Source organism: Physeter macrocephalus, chromosome 14 (assembly GCF_002837175.3).
Source record: "Physeter macrocephalus isolate SW-GA chromosome 14, ASM283717v5, whole genome shotgun sequence".
NCBI lineage: Eukaryota > Metazoa > Chordata > Mammalia > Artiodactyla > Physeteridae > Physeter > Physeter macrocephalus.
Genome location: NC_041227.1, coordinates 33,069,828 through 33,092,963, shown reverse-complemented (window position 1 = coordinate 33,092,963; position 23,136 = coordinate 33,069,828). Strand labels below are relative to the sequence as shown.

The 23,136-nt window shown below is 38.7% G+C and overlaps 1 protein-coding gene across 6 annotated transcripts in view; it reads right to left on the bottom strand.

The window, feature by feature from the left end:
- PLCB1 (phospholipase C beta 1) overlaps window positions 1-23,136 on the bottom strand; it is a 705,446-nt gene that overhangs the window by 465,043 nt on the left and 217,267 nt on the right. For all 6 annotated transcript variants that reach the window (XM_024123662.3, XM_024123663.2, XM_028499214.2 and 3 more), the window contains exon 3: window positions 4,809-4,877. In XM_024123662.3, the coding sequence (XP_023979430.1) occupies window positions 4,809-4,877 (69 nt within the window). The remainder of the gene's footprint in view (window positions 1-4,808; window positions 4,878-23,136) is intronic.

The window sequence follows — 23,136 nt, the reverse complement described above, 5'->3', positions numbered from 1 at the left end:
AAAGCTGAATGCTATTTTTCTGCTTCTTGCCATGTTTTGTAAAAGTGAAAATCCTCTTCAGATTTCTTTCATTTAGCTAAAACACATACTAATGTAGGTCTTTCGAAAAAAACGAAGTGGTGTAAAGTGAACTTTCGAAAAGTAGGGAGTACCTGTACCACCTAGGATTTAATTGTGACCTGGATATATACAAGGTATCTGTGTTCAAATTAATATCACACACTTGAAATACACTGCCTTTTACTGATAGGAGGAACTAGGTAATTGTCAGTTAAGCAAAAGAAGCAGTTTTCTTTGCACAAAATACAGTTTGAAAGTACGACCATAGACATATTTTTCAGGGATACTGCTGCATGCATATGGAGACTTGAATACAGGCAGCACATCGTTTTCATGGACTAAAACCTGGGAGAGCCTCTGTAACTGTGGTATTACTCCCTCAGGAATCCAAAGCAGTCCTAGAACTGCTTTCAAGAAGACACGTGAAAAATTTGACATGTCTTTCTTCTATTCTTTTCTTTTTGTTTGCATAAGACCTTATCTCGGTTCAAATGTTACCTGACTTTTTGTCTTAAGTTCACCTGATTCGCTATGACCAAAGTAAGAAGTTTTAGGTTATGTAAACCTGCTGGACATCAGTTTTATACTCTGTAAGATGGAGTGCCTTGGCTTGATTAACTGCCCTTAAAAGTTGGAATCAACACTTAACAAGACTTACACACCTAAAATCCTGTGCTCCCCCGACACCCATTTCATAGATGAGGAAGTAGAGGCCCAGATAGGAAGAACAACTTAAGCTCGTTAATGTCAGAGTGGGCACCCAAAACCACATCTCCGCTTTCCTAGTCCCATCTACTTTTCAACATTCCTAAGGATGAAATAATTCCTAAGAATCCTAAAGATAAAGAAACTATCTTTATCAGAAATGCATTCAGAAATGCTGCTGAAAACTTTCTGGGATAGCCTATAGAAAAAAATACACTTCTTGTTGTGTTCTAGAACATACACTCACATACACACAAAAAAGTATCAGAAAACCTGCTCTGCACAAGACACTGATATTTTTCATTCTAGTTTTTCATTTTTCATTCTAATTCATTTTATTAATGCTATGCCACTAACAGATCAGAAACCACAGTGATAAACACTCCTTTAAAAAGCAGAGATCCTTTTGAAATGAAGATCCAGAGAGCGTGTGTATATGGCATAGACAAGATGTATATAACACAGAACCTTTCTCTTTACATGTGCTTCATAAACCTGCGGGCGGGAGGGTGGGCAGCAAGGTAGGGAAGGTGGAAGGGGAGACAAAGGAGAGAGCAAGAAAGGAAACATAAATACATTTTAGATTTCAATGGATAAGATTTTTTTAGTGTGATTTTTCCTTTTGAATAAAAATCTCCCAATTTCTCTCCAGTGAGAAATTTCAAAACTGATAACTTGAACAAAAGCTGTGTACAGAAAAGCAGATCTGGAATCGTATGCATTGTGTTGGGAGTCTACATTTAAAATTCATTAATGGGGCAACATGTAGAAGCTTTTTCATGTCCTATAAATGTTATTTCAAATCACAGCAGGCATAGAAAACAGTTCATCTTCAACTAGATTGTGAATTTTTATATAATGAGATGCTGTGAAAAACAAAAAAAAAAATGAATACACAGATAAATATTTGCAGGGTGCCTGGGTATTTTGATAAATAGTATCTGTTCCACACATGCTCTGTCTTCCTCTCTGATCTATAAGCCCCCGCAGAAAGTCTTCCACTCAATCTGTCTTCATATTACATTGCCTTCTTGTCCTAAGTTCCCAAGCTTTTCTCACTCCATACTGGTTGGTGTCTTTACACTTTGCAATTGTCCTGCTGCTTCTGTTGTAGCCAACACAATGGTCCCCTCTTATTTAGTTTTCCTCCTCCGGTCCATATGTCCACTTCTATGAGGTGGCTATGCTGCAATCATTCTGGAATACTCTGGAGGAAACTAGCTTCTCTTTTGGTCCCTGCCACATAGAACTGCTGCCACATGGGAAGCTGGGAGCTGCCAGGGATGGTGTGCAGAGGTGGCCACCATGGGGACCCTGAGGATGGAAAGGGAATCCCTTCCAGCACCTTGGAAGCCAGTTTGGTGAGAGAAAGAGGCACCTATCCTTTGGTGACATTTTTTTCAGCAGCTGAATGCGACTTCATCTAAACCCAGAAATTCCACTGAATTGTTCAATACATTCCAATCATTTTAAAATAAATTATCTTTTTATTTATCCAGTTCAAGCCAAGGTTTTCTTTTGCAACTTAAAGATTTTAGAACTGGTATTAATACCTACTTCTTTCTTTCCTGTCCATCCACCAAGCCCCTTTCAGCCAAGCCCCTGCTCCAATCTCTCTTTATAACATCAACTTTTCCAAGTTGAGTGAAATGAATCTGACTTCCTGCAAATCTGAATTGTAATTTTAATAATAATAAATACAAAAATAATGATGATAATACCAACAACAGTGGCTACTACTTAATGGGTGCTTACTATATAGTGGTGATGAGTTCAGGCAGCAGTGTTCAAATTTTGTGGCAAATTTACTTTTCAAAACACTGATGCCACACTGCACATTTAATTAGATTCTTGTAGCATCTCTGGAAGTAGACAACAAGGATCAGCCTTTTTTTAAAGCTCTCCAGGTAATTCTACAAGCTCTTAAATTTGAGAACTTCTCTGCTAAATTTTGCCAATGAATTATTTTATTTAATCCTTACAGCAATGATATGAAGCAGTCATTTATTAGTAGTAGCATTAGTATTAGTATTAGTATTATCACTACTTAGCCAGTGAGGAAGAAGTCTCAGGAATTTCACACAGGTAACATGTGACAGAACCCGGCTTTGAAAATATTAAAATAGATTGAGGTGCTTGAACCGCAGCAGGGAATAGGAAGTGAAAAAAAGCCAAGAACATGGATAATCCACAGAGAAAGCAAATCTTAGTGGAAAAAACAGTAAAAGCCAGAGCATTCTGAGTGTTGAAATCTGTCCTCAATAGAAGCCTTTTAGAATCCAACAGTGGTTTATCAACTGAGCAGAGTACACACCCTAGTTCTGTTCATTTCTCATCATTCAACAGACATTTATCAAAGCACGTACATAAATGAAACACTTAACTGATAAGCAGGCTGCGGGCTGCAGTAAAAGAGTCAAGCCTGAAAGAAAGTCTCCATGTGTCAGAAGAATTGACTTGAATTCCCTAAGCGCAGAAACAAAGGGGGTCTGAAAGAGGGTAGGCAACTGTCTTTAACCAATATTGACAATGAAACTTCAAGTTAGGCCAATAAACTTGCGTTGAAAGACAAACTTTATAACTGTTATCAATATAGTTCTCGGAACTATCAATAACAGGCTTACATGAAACCTGGCTGAAATGTTGTTGAGAGAAGAAGAAAAAAAATTTGTTTTTTACCCTGAAAATTGAACAATTTTGAATCATCAACAAAGCATTAATGATGATAAGCTTGATACAAAACCGAAAGACCAAACTATTGAAATATCATTGCATTACTAAGAGATGAATGTAAATAATGGGCCGTTTTCACATGAAACACTTATAGAAACCTTCGTGAAAATAATTCTGATTTCTCTCTCTTTTCATTTTCCACATTTTCCTGTAGATCATCTTAATCCCTTCAGCAATAAAAGCAGTTTTTGCCTGTTTGCTCTATGCCAAAATTTGCCAGCAACTACTGCACTGTTAGGTATCTGAAGAATAATCATTGTAGGTGACTTTTTCCCTTCCTGCATCTCCACAGCAACAGCTAATTTTTGATGTCAAAGAAAGTGTTTTGACTTTTTAGGGAATAAAACAAAAGTTGCAGGTAGATACTCAAATAGAAAATCGCTAGTTTTATATCAATTATGGAAGGAGGCAAGAGTCCCTGAATGGCACCTGTACTTCCCTATTTGCCAATATTCTCTCCGTGCTACAAAAGAAGTCTTTAAAGTACTAAGATTTAAATAAAGAGTAGTTTCCCACTTTGATGGCAAGTCAACACATCTTGCTACTATACCCTACCAGATAATCTAAATTTTTAAAATATATGTATGTTTTATTCAATAATTCTTTTTGGCCGCACCGCATGGCATGCGGGATCTTAGTTCCCCGACCAGGGAATGAACCCATGCCCCCTGCAGTGGAAGCACAGAGTCTTAACCACTGGACAGCCAGGGAAGTCCCATATTCAACATTTTTAAACCATCTTCCAAAACTAAATAAACTGCAAACATTGCTTTAGATATTTCTTCAGTAAGTTTTTCAAACCCAAGCTAGTTGACATTCCACATAACTGATCCCAGAGTCTGCGGGTGTTCACTGGGAACATTTGCAGAAAGATTTGACACTCTCTGGCTTCATGGATGGAATGATTCCAACTGCAAAGCATTTGAGCTAAAGGGTCTTGTTTATCTGTCTAAAAGGTTAGTTCACGTATGCTTACGAGGCTGGAGGAATTTTTCAAATACTTTTAAGCACGTTTTGAATATTTAGAATTACCCAGTAACTTTGGCATTTTTTTTTCCAAAACAAAAATAAGATTCGAGAGCATAAAGCAAGCCCCATGTCCAACTGCCTCTATATTTGCTCGTTGTTTCCGTCTTTTAACAAAAATGGTAGTGTTTAGAGCATACTGGTCTCTGAAAGGACTGGCTGTTTTATTGCGTTTTATAACATCTACAACAGAGAAACTTTTAACTGGGGCAATTAATTGATACCAGGACACAGCTAAATAATCAAGGCAGCATCTGGTGTGCGTACTACACTCCACTTCCTACCTTGGGAGCCTTGGCGTGTTTCCCACATCTGGCATCTTTGACAAGGCTGAGATCTAACAGCTCCGTCTCCTGGAAGGCAAAAATGTGAAATTGTTAAGCATACACACAGATCTTTTTTCTTTGTTTTATAGCATTGACATCTCTTTAAAAAATAATATTATCTTAAGACTTGCCTGAAAATTTCTCTGCTGTTGGGATATTTTTCCTCTTACATGCATTGCCTATCAATCAAATTGGAATGGAAACAAAAAGATAGCTAACTGCTAGTTCTTCAGTTTTATATATATATATATATATATATATATATATATATATCATAACACATTTTGAAATGTATAATATGTCTATCCTATAAGCCATTCCTAAGTCATGATGAATCAGGCCTTCCTCTTCCCTTGTTGAAAAATAATCCTGAGAGTCACTCTGAGTGTAGGTGAGGATTTGTGAGTGGGGTGGGGGATTAGGATGGGGAAGTGGGAGGAGATGCTCCCCTCAGCTCACAGGATACCCAGCCCACCTGGCCAAGGTAAAGATGCAGACCTTCCTCCCCTACCTGCACCCCAGCTTTTTGCACACATCCCTTATGCCCTGATCTTTTCATTTATTCATTATATATTATTGAACACCTATAACATGCAAGTTACTCTAGGGTACAAGACATATAAGATATGGCTGCTTCTCTGGATGGACCTGTGGAGTAAAGTATATGCATAAGACAAGGGAGAGCGTGCTAATGCCAACTTTAAAGTTAACTGCTGGGGTGGGGGGGGTGCGGTCAACAGAGAAAAGATCATTTTTCCCTGAGAGGCTCAGAAAAAAGTCTGTGGAGCACAGAGAAGAGAAGTGGGCAGGGAAGGGGCTCACCCAGCTGGAGTGTACCACATGAGCAAATATCCAGACAAGAGAGGACCAGAGGTTCGGGCAGAACCTTGAGGTCTTCATGGCCCTTAGTGCTCAGAGCAGGAGAATAGTGCATGGGAAGCGAGTGGGAAGAAGAGGGGGATAAGGGGGCATCCAAGAGTGCGGAAGACCACAAGGGAAGGCACAATGGAAGTGGGGGAGGGGATCCACATGGCTGACATTCAGAATTCCATCGCTGGGGCACAGAACATATGAAGGAAAATCATGGGAGATGAGACCAGAAAGGGAATTGGGCAAAAGGATGGAAACCCTGAAAGTCTGGCTAAGGGCACTGAGCCATGAAATTTGGGACACACACGTCACCGAGTTATACGGTGAACTCTGCCACCAGCCAGATGAGACTGTGGTGCAATAAGCAGAGCCATCCAACCTGTTTTCTAGAGAAGGAACCAGTGGGATTCAGGCATCTACCCCCATCTCCCAGCGGGAGGAACTGCATCTGGACAGGAGTGGCTGTAATTTCTCATAGGCTCCAACATCTACAAGGACTGGCTCCACGGGTTCCCAGACAATTCCTTCCAACAGCTGCCCCTGATTCCAAATGTTTGGTGCAAAATGGTCTGATTATTTTCCTGAGCCTAAGGTTGATTTCATGATTGCAGCATAATAAGGGTCAAAGATGAGATGGAATCTCTCCACTGGGGTGCAAACCACACAGCAGGTCCAATAGAACACCTGGCCCCACACACCTCTCCGTGGGCTGCAGGGAGGACAGGAAACAGCGCCTTCTCTTCTTTTGCTCATACTGGCCTTGTAAGTTTGCTTTCCCCCATTTTAGTGAATTCCTTAACCCATTCTCTATTGTGCATGACTCTGTGGAAACCCTCCCAAACCCTGGGGTGTGATAGGTAGCGACCCAGCAAGGATCCTGCAAGACAGAGTAGCGGGTGCCATGGTTCCTCCAAGGACGCACCATCCACAATATCAAAGGTCACCTAGTGAGTGTTAGAAACCAATGGTACCAACTGCTGGACTCAAGGCCTCACTTAGGCAAATGCATACAAAGCATTCAGACGTGAGGAGGTGGAGCATTTGGCCCAGGTTTCTTCATCTCCATGGCAATGGCAGCAAAAACATTTGTTGAAAGAGGAGAAACAGGAAGAGAACCAGGCTTGAAGAAGCTTAATCTAGAAGACCAGAACTGAGTGGATTGTTGAGAAACAGGAGACCAAATGAGGGTAGAGTTATTAGTGACAAAGATGAGAGTGATGATAAGGAGGTAGAATTGACTAAAGGAAAGACAGGAGTCATCTACAGCTCTAGGGGTTCCAGCTTCCTCGCTGGGACTTGGAAGTTTGGGCAAAATGATACTGCATTTTGGAGATGCTGGCTTGAGCGCTTTATCCAAGTGGAAATACCAGTCATTAATTCAGTCGAGCATTACTTATTGAATGCTGTACCTGTTAGGTACAGGCTAGGTACTGAGGAATGGTATCTCAAAATACAAAGAGGAGCTCATGCACCAAGCTAATGATTATACTCTAAAGGAGACATTTCAAAGTGCACTGCAGACGTGGACTACAAAGGGCTATGGCATCTTTTCAGCTGACGCACGAGGAGGAAAAGGAGTTTGCCAGCCTTATAATTGTGTGTTTGGTGGGGAGGGTTCCAGGGAGAGGAAACAGCAGTTACAAATGCACAGAGTCAGGAGTCCTGTGCAGAAAACAAGTCACTCTGGACACACAGCAGAAGCGCATGGAGTTATCAGTCACTTCTGAACTTAGCAGTCGTTATCTGCACGTCCTCTTTGTAATTATTCATAAAACACTGACATGTATGTTTGATGGTTTGATGCACTTTTCCATAAACGTGGCATGATGTTTTATATATATGCGGAATAAAAATCACCCGCAAATACACGGTACATTTACCTAATTGTATAACATTTTCTATTCAAGGAAATTCCAGTTGAATAAACAATAGACTTAAACTTTACTTATTTGTTTTTACACACAAAGCCCAAATTGAGTTCACAAGGAAATAGACTTTTAGCAGGCAGCATTCTATAGACTTTTCTATTACAGATCATGAACGCTGTTTTCTACTTTCAGCTCAAGAGGAAACATTCATTTCCCAAGTCACAGGGGGGTAGTTAGCGCCAGCTGCCCTAGGGTTTCATTCTGATACCACAGCGACTCTGGAGCACGTGTAAAATTGTGCGTGCAGGAAAACCACCGCAGGGCACTCTCAGCGTGGGTAATGTGGCATAGGAAAGACCCAGGTGGAAATCTATCCACAGACTCATTCGGTTAGAAAGCCATGATTAAAATAGTCTCCCACTTCTATTAACACACAACAGCCACCCCTCTGGGATTTAACTACATCCTCTTGACTCCTCCACTGAAAAGAAAATGAGGAACTCAATGCATGGGACCACAAAAATGTTACTTATGTCATAAAAACGTTTCTAGGTTAATTTTCTTGTGTTAATAGTTTTAACATCCCACTTTCATGATGAGAAAGCAGGAAAATGGTCCCTTTCTCAATTCACTTAAGACTTACTGTTTTCCAGTTTATAGGATTTACTATTCCTTTACTCTTCTCTTTAAGAAAGGGAGGCCCTGTGATTTTTAAGTGGAAAACCTCGGTTTGAGGAAGGGCCCTAAAATTAACTAGTCATGTATTTGGCCAGTTATCAGACCACACTTAGCATTAATTGTATCATCTATAAAATGAGCATGATAATACTTTCTATATCAGTGGTTCTCAAAGGCTGCATTGGAGTCACCTAGAATACCTGTTAAAACATAGATTGGCTGAGCACCATCCATCAGAGTTTCTGGTTCAGCGGGACTGGGACAGGCCTGAGGATCTGCATCTCTCAGGTAATGCTGATGCCACTGGTCCATGGAGCATACTGAAAAGCACTGATGTACTAATTCATAGGGTTGTTATTATAAGGCTTTTTAGCTGAACATGATTGATAAAACTATACACTACTCATATTATGTTGTATGATGAACTTAAAACAGTCATTTCTTTATATAGGGAACTATCAAATAAAAATTTTACACCTACTGAATGCAAAAGTGTGCCTAATGGTGAATAACCTAGGCTCAGATTTGACTTATTAAACATAAACTATCGAATGACAAATGCCACTAACTCCTAGTCTAATGTGTCCTTAGCATTAAATTTTACTCTGTAGAATAAATGCCTCTGTTCAGAAATTCAAGCAATCATTGAAATTGTTTTATCTTTGTTGAAAATGATACACTAGATATCTTTTGTGTTACACTTCATAGCATTAGAGACATTTAGAAAAGTGAACGGAGGAAATTTGTTCTCTCTTGCCTCTAAGCCCATCCAACAGGGAAAGGGTGTTGGGGTGCCCAAAGGCCTGTGGGCTACCTGAACCAGCAAAGGAAGAATGAACTAACAGATCCCCTTTATCTCCAAGGCCCACAATGGCCCCTACAAAGCTTGGAGACCACATTCCTAGGAGCCCTGATACATGCCCTGAAGTGTTGACGGATGTGCCTTCTCTCTAGGTCAGTATGGACAAAAGTGAATTAACAGTAATCAAGGATTTACTTTTGATACTTTGAATGAGTGATGAGAAAACTGAGACAGATGAGCTAAGGGAAGACAAAATTGTCTCTGATGTTTACTATTCAGCAGAAGGGTTTCAATCCATCAGCCACCAACACACTGTGAAGTAGATGATCCATGAAATGCACTGAAAACTCGAGAAAGAATACAATTTAAAACTCAACCCTCTTCCAGAATACCAATTTCTGTGCATTGTCACCAAATTCCATTTGTCACCCAGTATAATAATGTGCTTCAAGTTCACACAATATATAATCAGAGCAGCAATTACAGTCATTACACAGGGAAGATATTAATGGCTGGGTATGCATACCTCCCCATGTGGTATATTCATTAAGTTGTTCAACCTCGATTTCCCAAAAGAAGAAGACATTAATATGTTTTATTGACTGCCAATCCCCCAAGATGTCCAATGTTTAAATAAAACAACTTTAGAGTCAGTTAATAAAGTGTTTTATTTTAAAGAGAAGCAGATAAAATAGACTCTTTGTTCCTTAACTTGATTCCACTTCTGAGGGAGTGAAAATGTATTTAGTGTACCTCTCAAAAAATCCTTGCACCCTGTTTCACCTGGTCTCTTGTTGTCTTTGTTCCCTAGCCTCGATTTTTCTCTTTTTTTCCCAGTCTGCAATGGAGACTCAGAGTAGGAAACATCCAAGGAAATGAGATGCCCAGGTCATCAATACCAACGCAGCAGAGAAAAAATAAAGTTGATACATCTGGATTTCTTTATTTAAAAAATTCTAGGTTTAATATTGTGCAAATTTCATAGAACTAGAAGGCAGAACACTTAAGTTGTCTCTCAGAATTATCATTTGTAACCTATGCATTATTAAGCCAGTTACCACAGATGTCTGTGCCTTGAATCCTTATCTGTCAAACAGAGATGCCAATGCCAGCAATACCTTTCTCAGTGGGCTGCTGTTCAATCAACTGAGATAGTAAACTGAGATCTCCACTTAGCAAGCAGGGAGTCCTGCATACATATAAATCCTTATTCTTGTAATAGTTCCCATTCTAAGTGAAAGGGAAAAGACCCCAGTAGAAAAGCCAAAAATGGATAGGTAAAGCATCTAGAAGAAAAGCACAGGATGCAAACAAAGAAACAAACAAAACGTGATATGAAAATCTAGTACTCCAGAGATAGTTCATAAAACAAAATAAGAGAACAAAGTAAGAGACAACTTGTAGGGCTTCCCTGATGGCGCAGTGGTTGAGAGTCCCCCTGCCGAGGCTGGGGACACGGGTTCGTGCCCCGGTCCGGGAAGATCCCACATGCCGTGGAGTGGCTGGGCCCGTGAGCCATGGCCGCTGAGCCTGTGCGTCCGGAGCCTGTGCTCCGCAGCAGGAGACGCCACAGCAGTGAGAGGCCCGTGTACCACAAAAAAAATTTTTAAAAAAGAGACAACTTGTAGAGGAAATTGGTTTTACTTTTAATGTCACAGTTAAATGCGAAATATCAATGATTAATATTTGAAATGGAGAAAAAGCAATGCACTAGTTCATGTGTTATGAACTGTAACTATTGACAGTTTTGAGCCAATAAAATAAAACTGAAAAATTACTGTAATGAGATAAAAGTTTCCTATCACTAAAAGAGGCGAAGTCAAATAATATAATTAATAATAACAAGAGCAATAATACTTTTAACTATTAACAATAGAGAACCAACCACGTGCCGAGAATTGTAAGATAATTCGTACATATTATCTCATCAGTCTTGGCAGCACCACTGTCATGAGTATTATATTCCTCCCCTTTGCAGATGAGAGAAATGACGGAGACCTTCAGTGACAACTGCTAGTCAGTTAAACAACTGCATCAGGAATCCAACATTTTGCCCACCTGTAGCAAGCCGAATTCCATGCTGGCCATCATGACTCCTGCCCCTGACATCCACGCCTCTGGGCAATCCCCTCCCGCTTAGTGCGGTCAGGACCTGCAGCTTGCTTCTAGCCAACAGAGTATGGCAAATGTGATGGACTATTCCTCTCATGATTATGTAACCTTATATGACAAATGTGAAGGCATCTTGCAGGTGTCATTGAAGTCTCTGAACAGATGACAAATTTAACTGAAAGAGAGATATCCTGGGTGAGTCTTTCAAAAGAGATCCAGCAGTGAGAGACTCAAAGCAGCAGAGATGCTTACATGTTGGCTCTGTCCTGTATTGTCTATGAAAAGGGAAGTTCTGTAAGAGCTAAGGGCCTCAGTCCTATGGTGACAAGGAACTGAACTGTGGCAACAACATGAATGAGTTTGGAGGAGGAACTCCAGCTCCACAGAACACAGCCCAGTAGACACCTTCACTGCAGCCTGTGAGACCCTAGGCAGGTGAGACCCTAACCCACTTGAAAATGTGAGATAATAAATGTGTGTTGTTTCAAGCCACTAAGTTTGTGGTCATTTGTTATGCAGCAATAGATAACTAATACACTGCCCCCATTGTTTCCATGTTCTAATGCGTTTAATTAAAACGTAAATGACTTTACATATGTTGGCACTCTTCCCAGTATAAAAATGACTGCAACGCTGTCATCTTTTTTGAATATGTCCAACAGGAAACAATTACTGTAACGGAACCACAGACTTTGGGAACTGGGGGAGATCGCAGATGAGGAAACTTGAGTCCCAGAGAAAAATATACCCATTGATCAAGATCACTGAGACTGAGTACAGGATAGGAAAAGAATTCATATTCCCCCAGACCGATTTTTTTGCTAAAGAATTATTTTTCAGTATTAATAAAATAGCATGAATATTAACTGAGTGATACAAATAGAAAAAGAACATTTCTTTGTTCATGTACAAGAAAAAAAAATATCATGATAAATAGAATGTAACAGTAATTTTAATAGGTTGTGAGGCTGGGTCCCCACAAGGCAATGTGAAGTATACTGGCAAATATCTACTTAACTTTTCCTTTGCACATAACCAGCAAGACAGTTCAGCTCCTGGTTATGCAATAGCCAAATTTCCTCCTTCTTACTTCCTTCTTTAGCGCCCTGAGAAACTTTTATATATTCATTTAATAATAAAAAGTTGCTTAAGTTGAAAGGTAATGCAGCTGAACATGAAATTATGTTCATAGCACCAAACCTTTTATTAAGATATAATGTTAATAAAACTTAATTCTAACAACATGTGTGTTTATAACTTGATACATTTATAACTCCATGCATGTACGATTGCGGAAGGAAAAGTTTCTAGACCATATTACTTCAGAAAATATCTTTTAGCAATTTTTTAAAATGATAAATGAAAAACTGGGGAGATTTAAAATAATAGTAACTGGATTTATTTTAAACTTATTTGGTTATCATTTTAAAAACTGAGAAAAAAGACTCTATAATCAACATGGAAAATCTATACATATGCTAAAGAGAAATTCAGAAGTATAATGAAAGTTGATGACCATGTTTTATTTTCCTAGTTTGTATTTATTAACAGGCATCTCATGGAGGGATTCATGGCATTTTTATGGACAAATAATGATATTGCATTTGTTAAAGATTCAGAGTTTGTTTTTTAATTGTATTACGGTGATAAAGATTGCATTGTCACATTTTTCTATTACGCCTGTGCTCAGCAAAAGTCCTGATTTCAGTCTAATCAGATTAACTAGAAACAGCATTCATCATTTGGCAAATAGTGTCATAAATATGGAAAACTATCTTGTGGATATTTTGGGTGAGCATAAAATCCAATCTCCGTAAAAGGTCTCTTGAAAAGAAATATGGAAATGATATTGATTAATCAGGCAAACAAGCTATTTCCACTTGAAAAGTCCAGATAATTTAAACATAGCCAGACTTTCCCCTTAAATCATCTAAAATGTTATTTCTGGTCTACACCTATTTCCCTATGGCTGAACAGCCAGCCAAGTTTTATCTGGTAGCGCAAGCTGCTTCTAGTCTCTTAATCTTATCCTACTGTAATATTTGAGCATATCACTTATCTGCTTATATGACTTAAATTCTTTCATTTCCCTAGACCAGCAGTTCTTAAAATGCGGTCCCTGGACCAACAGGCTCAGCATCAACATCACCTTGGAATATGGGCAAAATGCAAATTCTCAGGTAATACCCGAGACCTACTGAATCTGAACCTCTGGGGTGGGGTCCAGCAATCTGTATTTTAATTAAACTTTGGGATGATTCAGAAGCAATCTGAAGTTTGAGAACCTCTGTCCTAGATATTAAAGAGAAGACAACAGCTGCACATAGAGATGGCTAATTCACTAGGGCTTGAACTTGTTGTAGGACATTCTGTAGGATATTGGATAAGCTGCCTAGATCCATTTAAGAAACAATTGCAACAGAATCCTAAAAACAATGAGAGAACTGATAATAAGACTGTTTGAGAAAAGTCTTCTTCAGACTACTGCCTTTATTGGTAGCATCAATAACACTATAGATTAAAGCAGTGATTTCCTCATTGTGCCCTAGAGCCCAGACAAAGTCAAGGAGAGGTTCTAAAGATGCTTGGCCTATTTCGTGATGTTGTGATTCAACCTTGTGCATGAGACAACCGAGCTGGCAACTGATGTATTTCCTTTTCTTTTCAATCACACAATCATGGAATGTCTGATGACTTGCAAATTTTCTGAAGTATACAAAAATGGCATTTATCCTTTCCTTCCCTGGTAGCCACATTGTAATGTCTAACCAGATAGTCTCATTTGTCTCCTTCAGCTAATCATTCCTACATATTATCACAAATGTTTCTTCCCAGAAGTTTGTTTTTACCTTGCCATGCCTCTCCCAGGGTTCGGGCAACCACAAGACTTTTTTTTTTAAGATTTAATAAAATTTTGACTGCTTAATCAAGGACATTCTAAGTTTTTTTTAAAACCTGTGATTCATGGAAATTAAACAACATACTCTTGAACAACCAAAGAATTAAAAAAGAACTCAAAAGGGAGAATAGAAAATATCTGAAAACAAACAAAAATGAAAACACAATATACCAGAACTTATGGGATGCAGGAAAAGCAGCAACCATAGGATTTTGATGACCTTTTAATCTCACATGACACCCTGAACATGCAAGGAGTTAATATAGCTTCTAAAATGAGATATTTGAAGTTGACAAGTATGTAATAATGTAATTTTTTTAATTTTCAAAGGAGACTTGCTTCTTAAGATCACTTTTTGCTTCCTGGTAAGACAAAAGGAATCCAACTGAGCTTCTTCCAATGCTCATTTGTTGGGATAAGGACTGGATATGTCTAATGGGGAGTACCATGCTTAATGACTTGTCCCTAGAATAGTCACTTAGTCAGTGAACACATCATGCCCAAGGTCCTGCCTGGGTGCTGTAATTTCACCAGAGGTAAACTATTTTTCATTCAACAATTGATCAACCTCGACCCTAATGTAAGTACACATAATGAGGCCAGCTGTTCATGTCAAGAACTTTATATAATAGAAAGTTCACTAAATCCAGGGTCATTTTCTAGTTTCCAGGAAATTTTAATAAAGCTCCTGTAGGAAACTCTATTAATGCCCACCCTGATGCTTGCTGGTCCCCTTTACTGGCTGGACATCCATTCCCCAGTGCCTGCCTGATTCCCTCCTAACAACTGACCCTCTGACCTTTGACTGTCTTTGGCCTCCTGGAGCACTTGACCCCCTTGCACAGAGAACGGGAAGTGCCTGGGAGGCTATTTCGGCTCAGAGCGCTACAGCTAGGAGTGACAGGTGCAGGAGCATGAAAGCCCAGCTACCCTGCCTTGGGGCAGAACGCACTCCCAGGATGAGGCCGGGACTTCACCTGAAAGCTCACCCTGGGTTGGCTTCTGTTCCTTCACTGTCCTGTTTCCTCCACTCTCTTACTGTTGTTTCCCGGAAACCCTTCCTTAATAAATCTCTTGTGTGCAGCCACTTGTATTTGAGTCTCTTTGGAGAACATGATCCAAGACAGCTATCATTTGCAAATAATCAACTTAGAAGTTATTCTTAAACTCAAAAGCATTCTGGGCTTCTGTTCCTTCACTGTCCTGTTTCCTCCACTCTCTTACTGTTGTTTCCCGGAAACCCTTCCTTAATAAATCTCTTGTGTGCAGCCACTTGTATTTGAGTCTCTTGCTCCGCAATGATCCAAGACAGCTATCATTTGCAAATACTTACCGCAAAAAAAAAAAAAAAAAAAAAAAGCATTCTGAATCACACGCATACAATTTTTTGAATCACATTTTTATATTTATTATCGTCTTTGGGCTTTGATATATTTCTGTATATATTTGGTATATTTATTATTGTCTTTGGCGTTTGATATATTTCTGCAGATTTTTGGAATCCTTAAATTTTCTTTGAAAACAGTCTTAATCATTATGATACATCTACTAAATGAGCATTTTTTGAATCAGTGAGTTCTCGGTCACTGTACACTGTATTTTACCTTGTATCATCCTTAATCAGGTTTTAAAATATTTTGAGTATTTCCTGGGAAATACATATATGAGTGTATATCATCTAATTTAATGTGCAAATAGTTTTCTCTTTTTCTTAGTGAGAAAAAACTATAAAAAGCATCAGCTTACGTAATTCCCAAACCAGAGTTCATCTTGTCATAGTCAGGGCTAAAAAGAAATATTTTCATACCCACTATATTTTAGGTCACTTTCTTTTTGGTAAGGATTTATTCCATTTGCAACCAGCTACTCTGGCTTCCCTTCTTTAAAAATATATATCCCTAAACATACAAATTTTACTCCAAAGATGAAGAAAAATAATTCATTTCATAATTTCATTAAAACTTTAAAAGTGAATAAAGATGACATTTTAAAAAGCTTTTATATAGGTAACATCACTTTTCTAAGCGTTCTTCACAAACACTATTAGTTTAGTATTACTATCTCTCTATGAATGGCGAGGGAGTTAAGTGAAAAGCAAACACAGTCAGACCTAGTGTGGGACAGATTTGAAAGGCAATGTATGGGAAGACTGTGAAATTGAAGAGTAACAGCTCTTGAGGGGAGAACGCTTTAGGAAGAGGGAAAAGAAAAGAGCTGATAATCATTAAGGGGTCAAACAAGGACAAAGCTCAAGAACAAGTCAAGTGACTTCGTAAAGGTTACCCAACAGAAATTTTGGGATAACACAGAGTTGGCACAGATTTAGAAGAAAGAGATGAAATTGGGGCTTACAGTTTTATAGGAATCAGACTTTAGTAGCTAACGTGGAAAGGAGGGAATTTCATTAAACTTTAAGTTTAATGAACTCTGTAAGTTTGTTAAACACTAAAATGTTTTAAAGAGGGAATACAGAACTTTAAGTTGCCAGGGTAAGATGTGGACAGAACTGGGAGGTGGGAAGTGACCTACTTGTCAAGAGGAAGCTTGAGTGAATGATTTTGTTGGAATTCTTCAGCTTGGAGCCAAAAAGGGAAGGATGGGGTGACATACCTATATGGTCTGCATTTGCACTCCACAACAAGAAAGGAAATCATACTGTGTAAAACTTCTTTAATGAGGCCTTATGTTTACTCCAATTACAGCTTCAGAACAACAGGTAGAAACAAGACAGAAGGATAGTTAAGAGAAGACACTGTCTTTTTCCCACCCATCCGTATCTTGACCTTCACGAGAAATTCATGGAGCATTCCATCTCTGGTAGCTCTGTGAGGTGATGGGGAAAAGTATGAGGAAAGCAGATATGTTGGGGTCATCTCATAGGCTGGCCATGCCTGGACAGAGTCAGGGCAGGAAGGACACACCCAAGACTGAAAATGGGAGAGAGGGAAAGAAACGGTGGGGCCACGGGGCCACCTCCCTTCCTGATGATGCTGCTTGATGACAATGGATGGCAGGTGTGCCAACTTGACTTCCTGAAAACTCACTCTGAGGGCCCTGGGAGGGGCACTGGACCTTGGGTTTCTGTACATGCTTAGGCATGAACTTCACCTCCTCAAGGCAGAGGAACACTGAATACACAGAGAAGCCATAGAATGGTGCCAAGAAAGACAACCACAGGAACCCGTCCTTGGATAACTTTTCTGAAATATTAAATCAGGTGATAAAAGAAGGAGCAATGGAGAGTGGACCTGCTCTCAAATAAAACTGTCACTGGCAGAAGGCAGGGCAGAATTTCTTTGTATCCTCTCCTTTCTTCAAATCAAGACATTCTCATTGTTAATGCCTCATTTGTAAATATAACTGAGAAAAAATAATTGTATTAAAATTTTTCATCAAGGGCAGAATAGTCAGAAGAAATAATCATGAGCTTCCTTGGCTGCCTGAATATTACCTTCCTGGTATGCGAATTATCTTCTTGTTCCAGATCATCTCCTAGAAAAATCACATTATTGATCATCATCACTGCTCACCTTTTGAAGCGAGTCCTGTATGCTGATTCCAGACAGCCTCCATACTTACAAAAAAGGGACCCAATGTAATTCTTGTTCTTTCATTTCACAGTTTTTCATGTTAGGGTGAACTATTTTACTCTCTAGAGTATAGAGCAACTGAATTTTATAATTTCCTATAAAGCCTAAATTTTGACCAGGGTCAATGTCCCTGGGTGTATGATTTTCTAAATAAATAACTCATGAATCCTTAACATAAGTGTTGAACACCCAGAGAACAGACCATTTTTTTTTCATTATTGCACAATAGATTTCTTCTTGCTTAGATGAAAGTAAACCTTAAAAATAAATCTTCCTCAGAATTACTTCCCCTGTATAACTAAGAAAGTAAATATTCAGGAGAAAATTCTTAAATCTGTATAGCTCAGACCCTGGACTCATGTTTAGTGAAAATATTCTACCCTGCATATTCGTAAAGTTTTCATAATTTTCTTGTTAGTTTGCTTAATGTCTGAGCAACTTACTCCCTGTGTACCTTTGGCCAAATCACTCCTATCATTCTAATAGCCAATTTGTCTCCTTTTAGGCCCCATCATAAAAATATATTGTGTTTCACAACCTAGGTTATTTGGGTTTTCAATTTTAAGTCAGATGAATCACATTTGCTCTATGTGGGTCAGTCAAAATTAAGTACAGAACTCTCCATGTACCGAAATTGGTACTGTTCTGCCTTATGATTATGGAATTAAATTAACTTGAGTCTTAAGCACTGTATGTCTTTTGGCATTATTTTTTTAGTACAAAAGCTGGGACACATCAAATAGTCCAAAGGTATAGATTCAATGGGACACATCAAATAGTCCAAAGGTATAGATTCAATGTCTTTATTCCTACCTCTTTGGTATTACTTGATAGAAAGGTCATTGGTTCTCAAAGTATGGTCCCTGGGCCAGCAGCATCAGCATCACCTAGGAACTTGTTAGAAAAACAAATTCCTGGGTCCCATCCCAGACCCACTGAATAGGACACTCTGAGGGTGGGAGCCAGAAAGCTGTGTTATAACAAACCATCCAGATGATTCTGATATACTCTCAAGTTTGAGAACCACTGGCACGGACACACATAAATCGGTAACAAATAGCATGTGGATATGACAGGCTTTCTTGTTCTTAATAATTCCCTGACTTATAAAAGCTCATGTTTAGATTAAAGCACACAGAAAAAGCATCTCATCTTCTTTAAAGAAAATCACTGATGTTAACAATGATCAGACGCTATTTTAAAATAAAATACGTGAGTAGTTGAAAATGGAGATGCGAGGGGAGAGAGGAAGAGAGAAAGAGGGAAAGAGAACTTATCAGTGCAAATATAAAGACAAATAAATCTCAGACATGATGGGCCTCATTTTATGTCATATCCATTCTGCAAGTCTATTTTTAAAGAAGAAAAATACAGCATGAAGGGGTTCTTTGTAACATAAAGTACCATTTAATGCTGAGACTGGAATGAGTGATTTTATTTTAGTAATATGTAAGCATACTCAAGTGCTTTTAAAACATTTTCTGATAGAATTAGTATTAAGTCATTTACAGGGTACAGAAACCTAAGGGGTCAACTGCACCATGCTACTTGGTGATTTCTGAAGGACTGTATTCTTATGGTGCCACTGTTCCCTATACCCAGGTGGGTGGGCCTGTGCAGTTCAGCACTGATGGGCAGTGCAGGCTTTAAGGCAGAAGTGACTAACTTTCCATCACAAGTTTGCACTTTTCCTTACACACTGTAGAGAATTAGAGCAAAATCACTGCCTAGTCATAAACCACATTTCACAGCATGCCTTTCATTTAAGGAGGGTCACATGACTAGTTTTCATAAACAGAACGTAAATAGAAGGGATGAGGATCATTTCAGAGCCTTTTTCCTTCCCCTTCTTCCTTTACACAGTGGTCAAAGAGCCTAGGTCCCTGAATCACCAGGTAGAAAAAAGCCGTCTCCAGACCAGATACACCCACACGGTACTCTTAAGTGAATGAGAAATACTTGTGCTAAGACATTGACATTCTAGAGTTTCTCTTTTATAATAGTTAGGCTACTCCAGTTAATATAGGGCTTATATGACCTTTTTAAAAAAAGACAAATTCCACTATTTTAGGTTATAAAACATCACAGACACATTGTGATTGTTAATGTTACGTGTCAGCTTTACCGGGCCACAGTGTACCCAGATATTGGTCAAACATCTGGATGTGTCCAGATGAGGGTGTTTCTGGAATGAGATGAGCATTCGAATCAGTAGGCTGAGAAAGCAGACTGCTCTCCCCATGGGGTGGGCATCATCGAATCTCCTAAGGGCCTGAACAGAACAATAAAAGCAGAGAAAGGAAGAATTCCCTCTCTGCCAGACTGTCTGGGCTTAAACAACAGTCTTCTCCTGCACTCACATCAGGACTTATACCATCAACTCCCTTGGTTCCCAGGCCTTTGGACTTGGACAGCAGATTGTGGGACTTCTCAGCCTCCATAATCATGTGAGCCAATTCCTTACAATGTATCTCTCTCTTTCTAGATAGATAAATCTGTTTCTCTGGATAACACTGAAAATACATACACAGAAAGTTAAAAACGGGAAAAAATTGTAAGTAAGTGAAAAACTAATTTTATCCTCATTTTATAGATGGTGATACTGAGACCCCTAGACGACTGAGGATTCTAATACCCCAGGGATCTCAACATACCTGGCTTAACCCAGTTCTCTGACTTGGTAGACAGAATCTCATTGACGTTTCAGCAAGCATTCTCTAATACAGGAGTCTTGATTACTATAACTGTATAGTAAGACTTGAAATCTGATAGTGGGAGTTCTCCAACTTTGTTCTTCCTTTTTAGTATTGAGTTGGGTAATTCTCAGTTCTTTGCATTACCATATAATTTTTTAAGTGTGTTGATATCTTAAAAAAATGGTTTCTGGGTTTTCAGTTGGGACTGCATTGAATCTGTAGTTTAGTTGGAAGAACTGTCATCTTTACCATATTGAATTTTCCCATCCATGATTGTGGAATATCTCCCAATTTATTTGGATCTTCTTTGACTTCATTCATCAGTGTTTTGTAGTTTTTCACATGCAAGATTCTTGACATAGATTGTTAGACTTAACCTTAATTATTTCAATTTCTGGTGTGATTATAAATGATATTTTTTTACATTTCAACTTCCAATTTTCATTGTTGGAGTATAGACAAGCAATTGACTTTTTATATTGATACATTAACTTTGTATCCTGGAATCTTACTGGACTCACTTATTATAACCATATGGAGTTTTTTCGTAGCTTCTTCAGGGTTCCTACATAAAATATCATGTCATTTGTGAGTAAAGACAATTTTATTTCTTTCTCTATTTTTTTATTATTTTTTTAAATTCACTGATTCTCTTCCTCCTCAACTGGGCCATAATTGGTACTTTTTCCACAGCCTCCAACAACCCCATATTTCTTCTCCTCAGAGTACTGACTCTCTCCATCTGATCCCATCAAACCTCCTCATTGCATTTCTCCATCTTACTTAGCTCCTCTCGCATCATCTTTTTAAATGCCCTAACTTTTCCAATTTCCATGAGAAATGCTGCCAACAGAAACCAAAGCATCCTGTTGTACTTTTCTCCTTTCTAGACAAAATCACCACACTGCAGTCATCCACTTGTCTCTTTGACCACAGAATTGCCAGTTGAAATGGAAACAGTAAGGATTCTTCATAGAAAGAATCCAAACACCAACTGCACAGTTTTCCTGAAATGCCACCAGTGGAACTGTGCAGTCTATCATGGCAGTGTTACATTCCATCAAGACCAGCTGAAAGAAATGAGCCTTAGCAAAAGATGCTTTAACCAGGATTCTGACTGCCAATATGTCATATTAAGATAATATAAATTATTTCATTTTGTTGACGATATATTCACTGTATACCATTTCCTCTTCTTGTCACCTGTCTAATCTTTTCTTCTAATCTTCAAAATCTAGTTCTCTGCCCAAACTCTCCAGTTTCTTTCAGTCTTTTTCAGCTATCACCTCTGAACTGCTGAGGATTTTATTGTCTGTGCTAATCTTTTGCTCTTTGCTCCACTGGTTATATTGGATTGAACTGTTACACAATGGGTTGTTTTATACTGTTTTGTATGTATGTATGTGTGTGTGTATGCACATTTTTAAATGTTTTTTTCACTTTAAAGAAAGTCTCTCAAAGGCCAAAATGCCATTCATACTTTTTTTCAACCCATATAAAATCAAATACATTTAATTGATTAATATTTGTTTTTAATGAAAGATACTGCTCTAGTTTTAGCATGAACTGGGGAAATAATTTAAATTTCTAAATATAAATGTCTTTTAATCCTACTTATAATCATAATGAATGTGCAACAGTTAATGTATGTTCAGCTATAAGTAAAAAAAAAAAAATTAAAATGGCCAAGATAACAGTAGCTTAGACAGGATAGTGACTTACTTCTCTCTCAGATAAAAGAAGCCCTGGAGGTAGGAGCCCAGGCTTGGTAGGGCTGCACCACAAGGTGGTTTGTGACCCAGCTTTTTCTAGCTGACAGTTTCTCAATCCTCAGCATATGACACCAACCTCATGGTAGAGATGGCTGCTCAAACACAATTCATATTGTCAACATTTCTGCCTACAGCAAAGGGGGAAGGTTGAAAAAGCACACGCCCTCCCTATAAGAAAATGATGTTCCAGAAGTCTCACAGGCTTCTGCTTATACCTCTCGACCAGAATTTAGTCTCATAGGCACACCTAGCTGCAAGGGATGCTGGGAAGTGTAAAGGGGAATGGATATGGCCCAACTGCTAGCAGACTTCCTCTGTCTAGTGGAAGAACATTTATTTCTGCATATGTGTGTGTGTGAATCAACACAACTTGTGTATTCAACAGTACTGAAATAAGCATTTGCTAAAAGACAGTGAAGTCACTGGATGAATAATTCCTCCTTTCTTTGGGATTGCCCAATGACCTTCTCCAGAATATTCTCTCTCAGCCATGACTCCAAAGACCTCTTTTTCAACAGAAACTTGCAATGTTCCTACAATCACATCTCCCCCCAGAATACTTCCATCTTTTTTCTCCTGGGGAATGATTTACCGCCTTACCACCTGGCTTCTTAAGGAGCTGGGACTTCTTTGTCTTCCAACGACTTGAAACTAAAGCGAATGTGAGATTTCGTAGATCTCTCATCATAGAATTAAATGGAAATTTAACTTTAAAAATTCATCATCCTTAAGTTTTGTCTTAACTCTAAGGTCTAAGTCAGTCCATTGTAATGGTAACATTGTAAGTAAAAATCGTTAAGTAGCTCTAAAAGAAACAGTAGGTATAACAGTATTCTGAGGAACTATTCTACTTATATTTTTTGACCATTCCAACTCCCCTAAAATAGCCACATTTTCAACTAACAGCAAATAAACTAAGTGCCCCTGTCCATTATATACCCAGTGTCACCCAACTAATGGAAATTTACATGATAACCAAGCCAAGAAAATAAAAAAGAA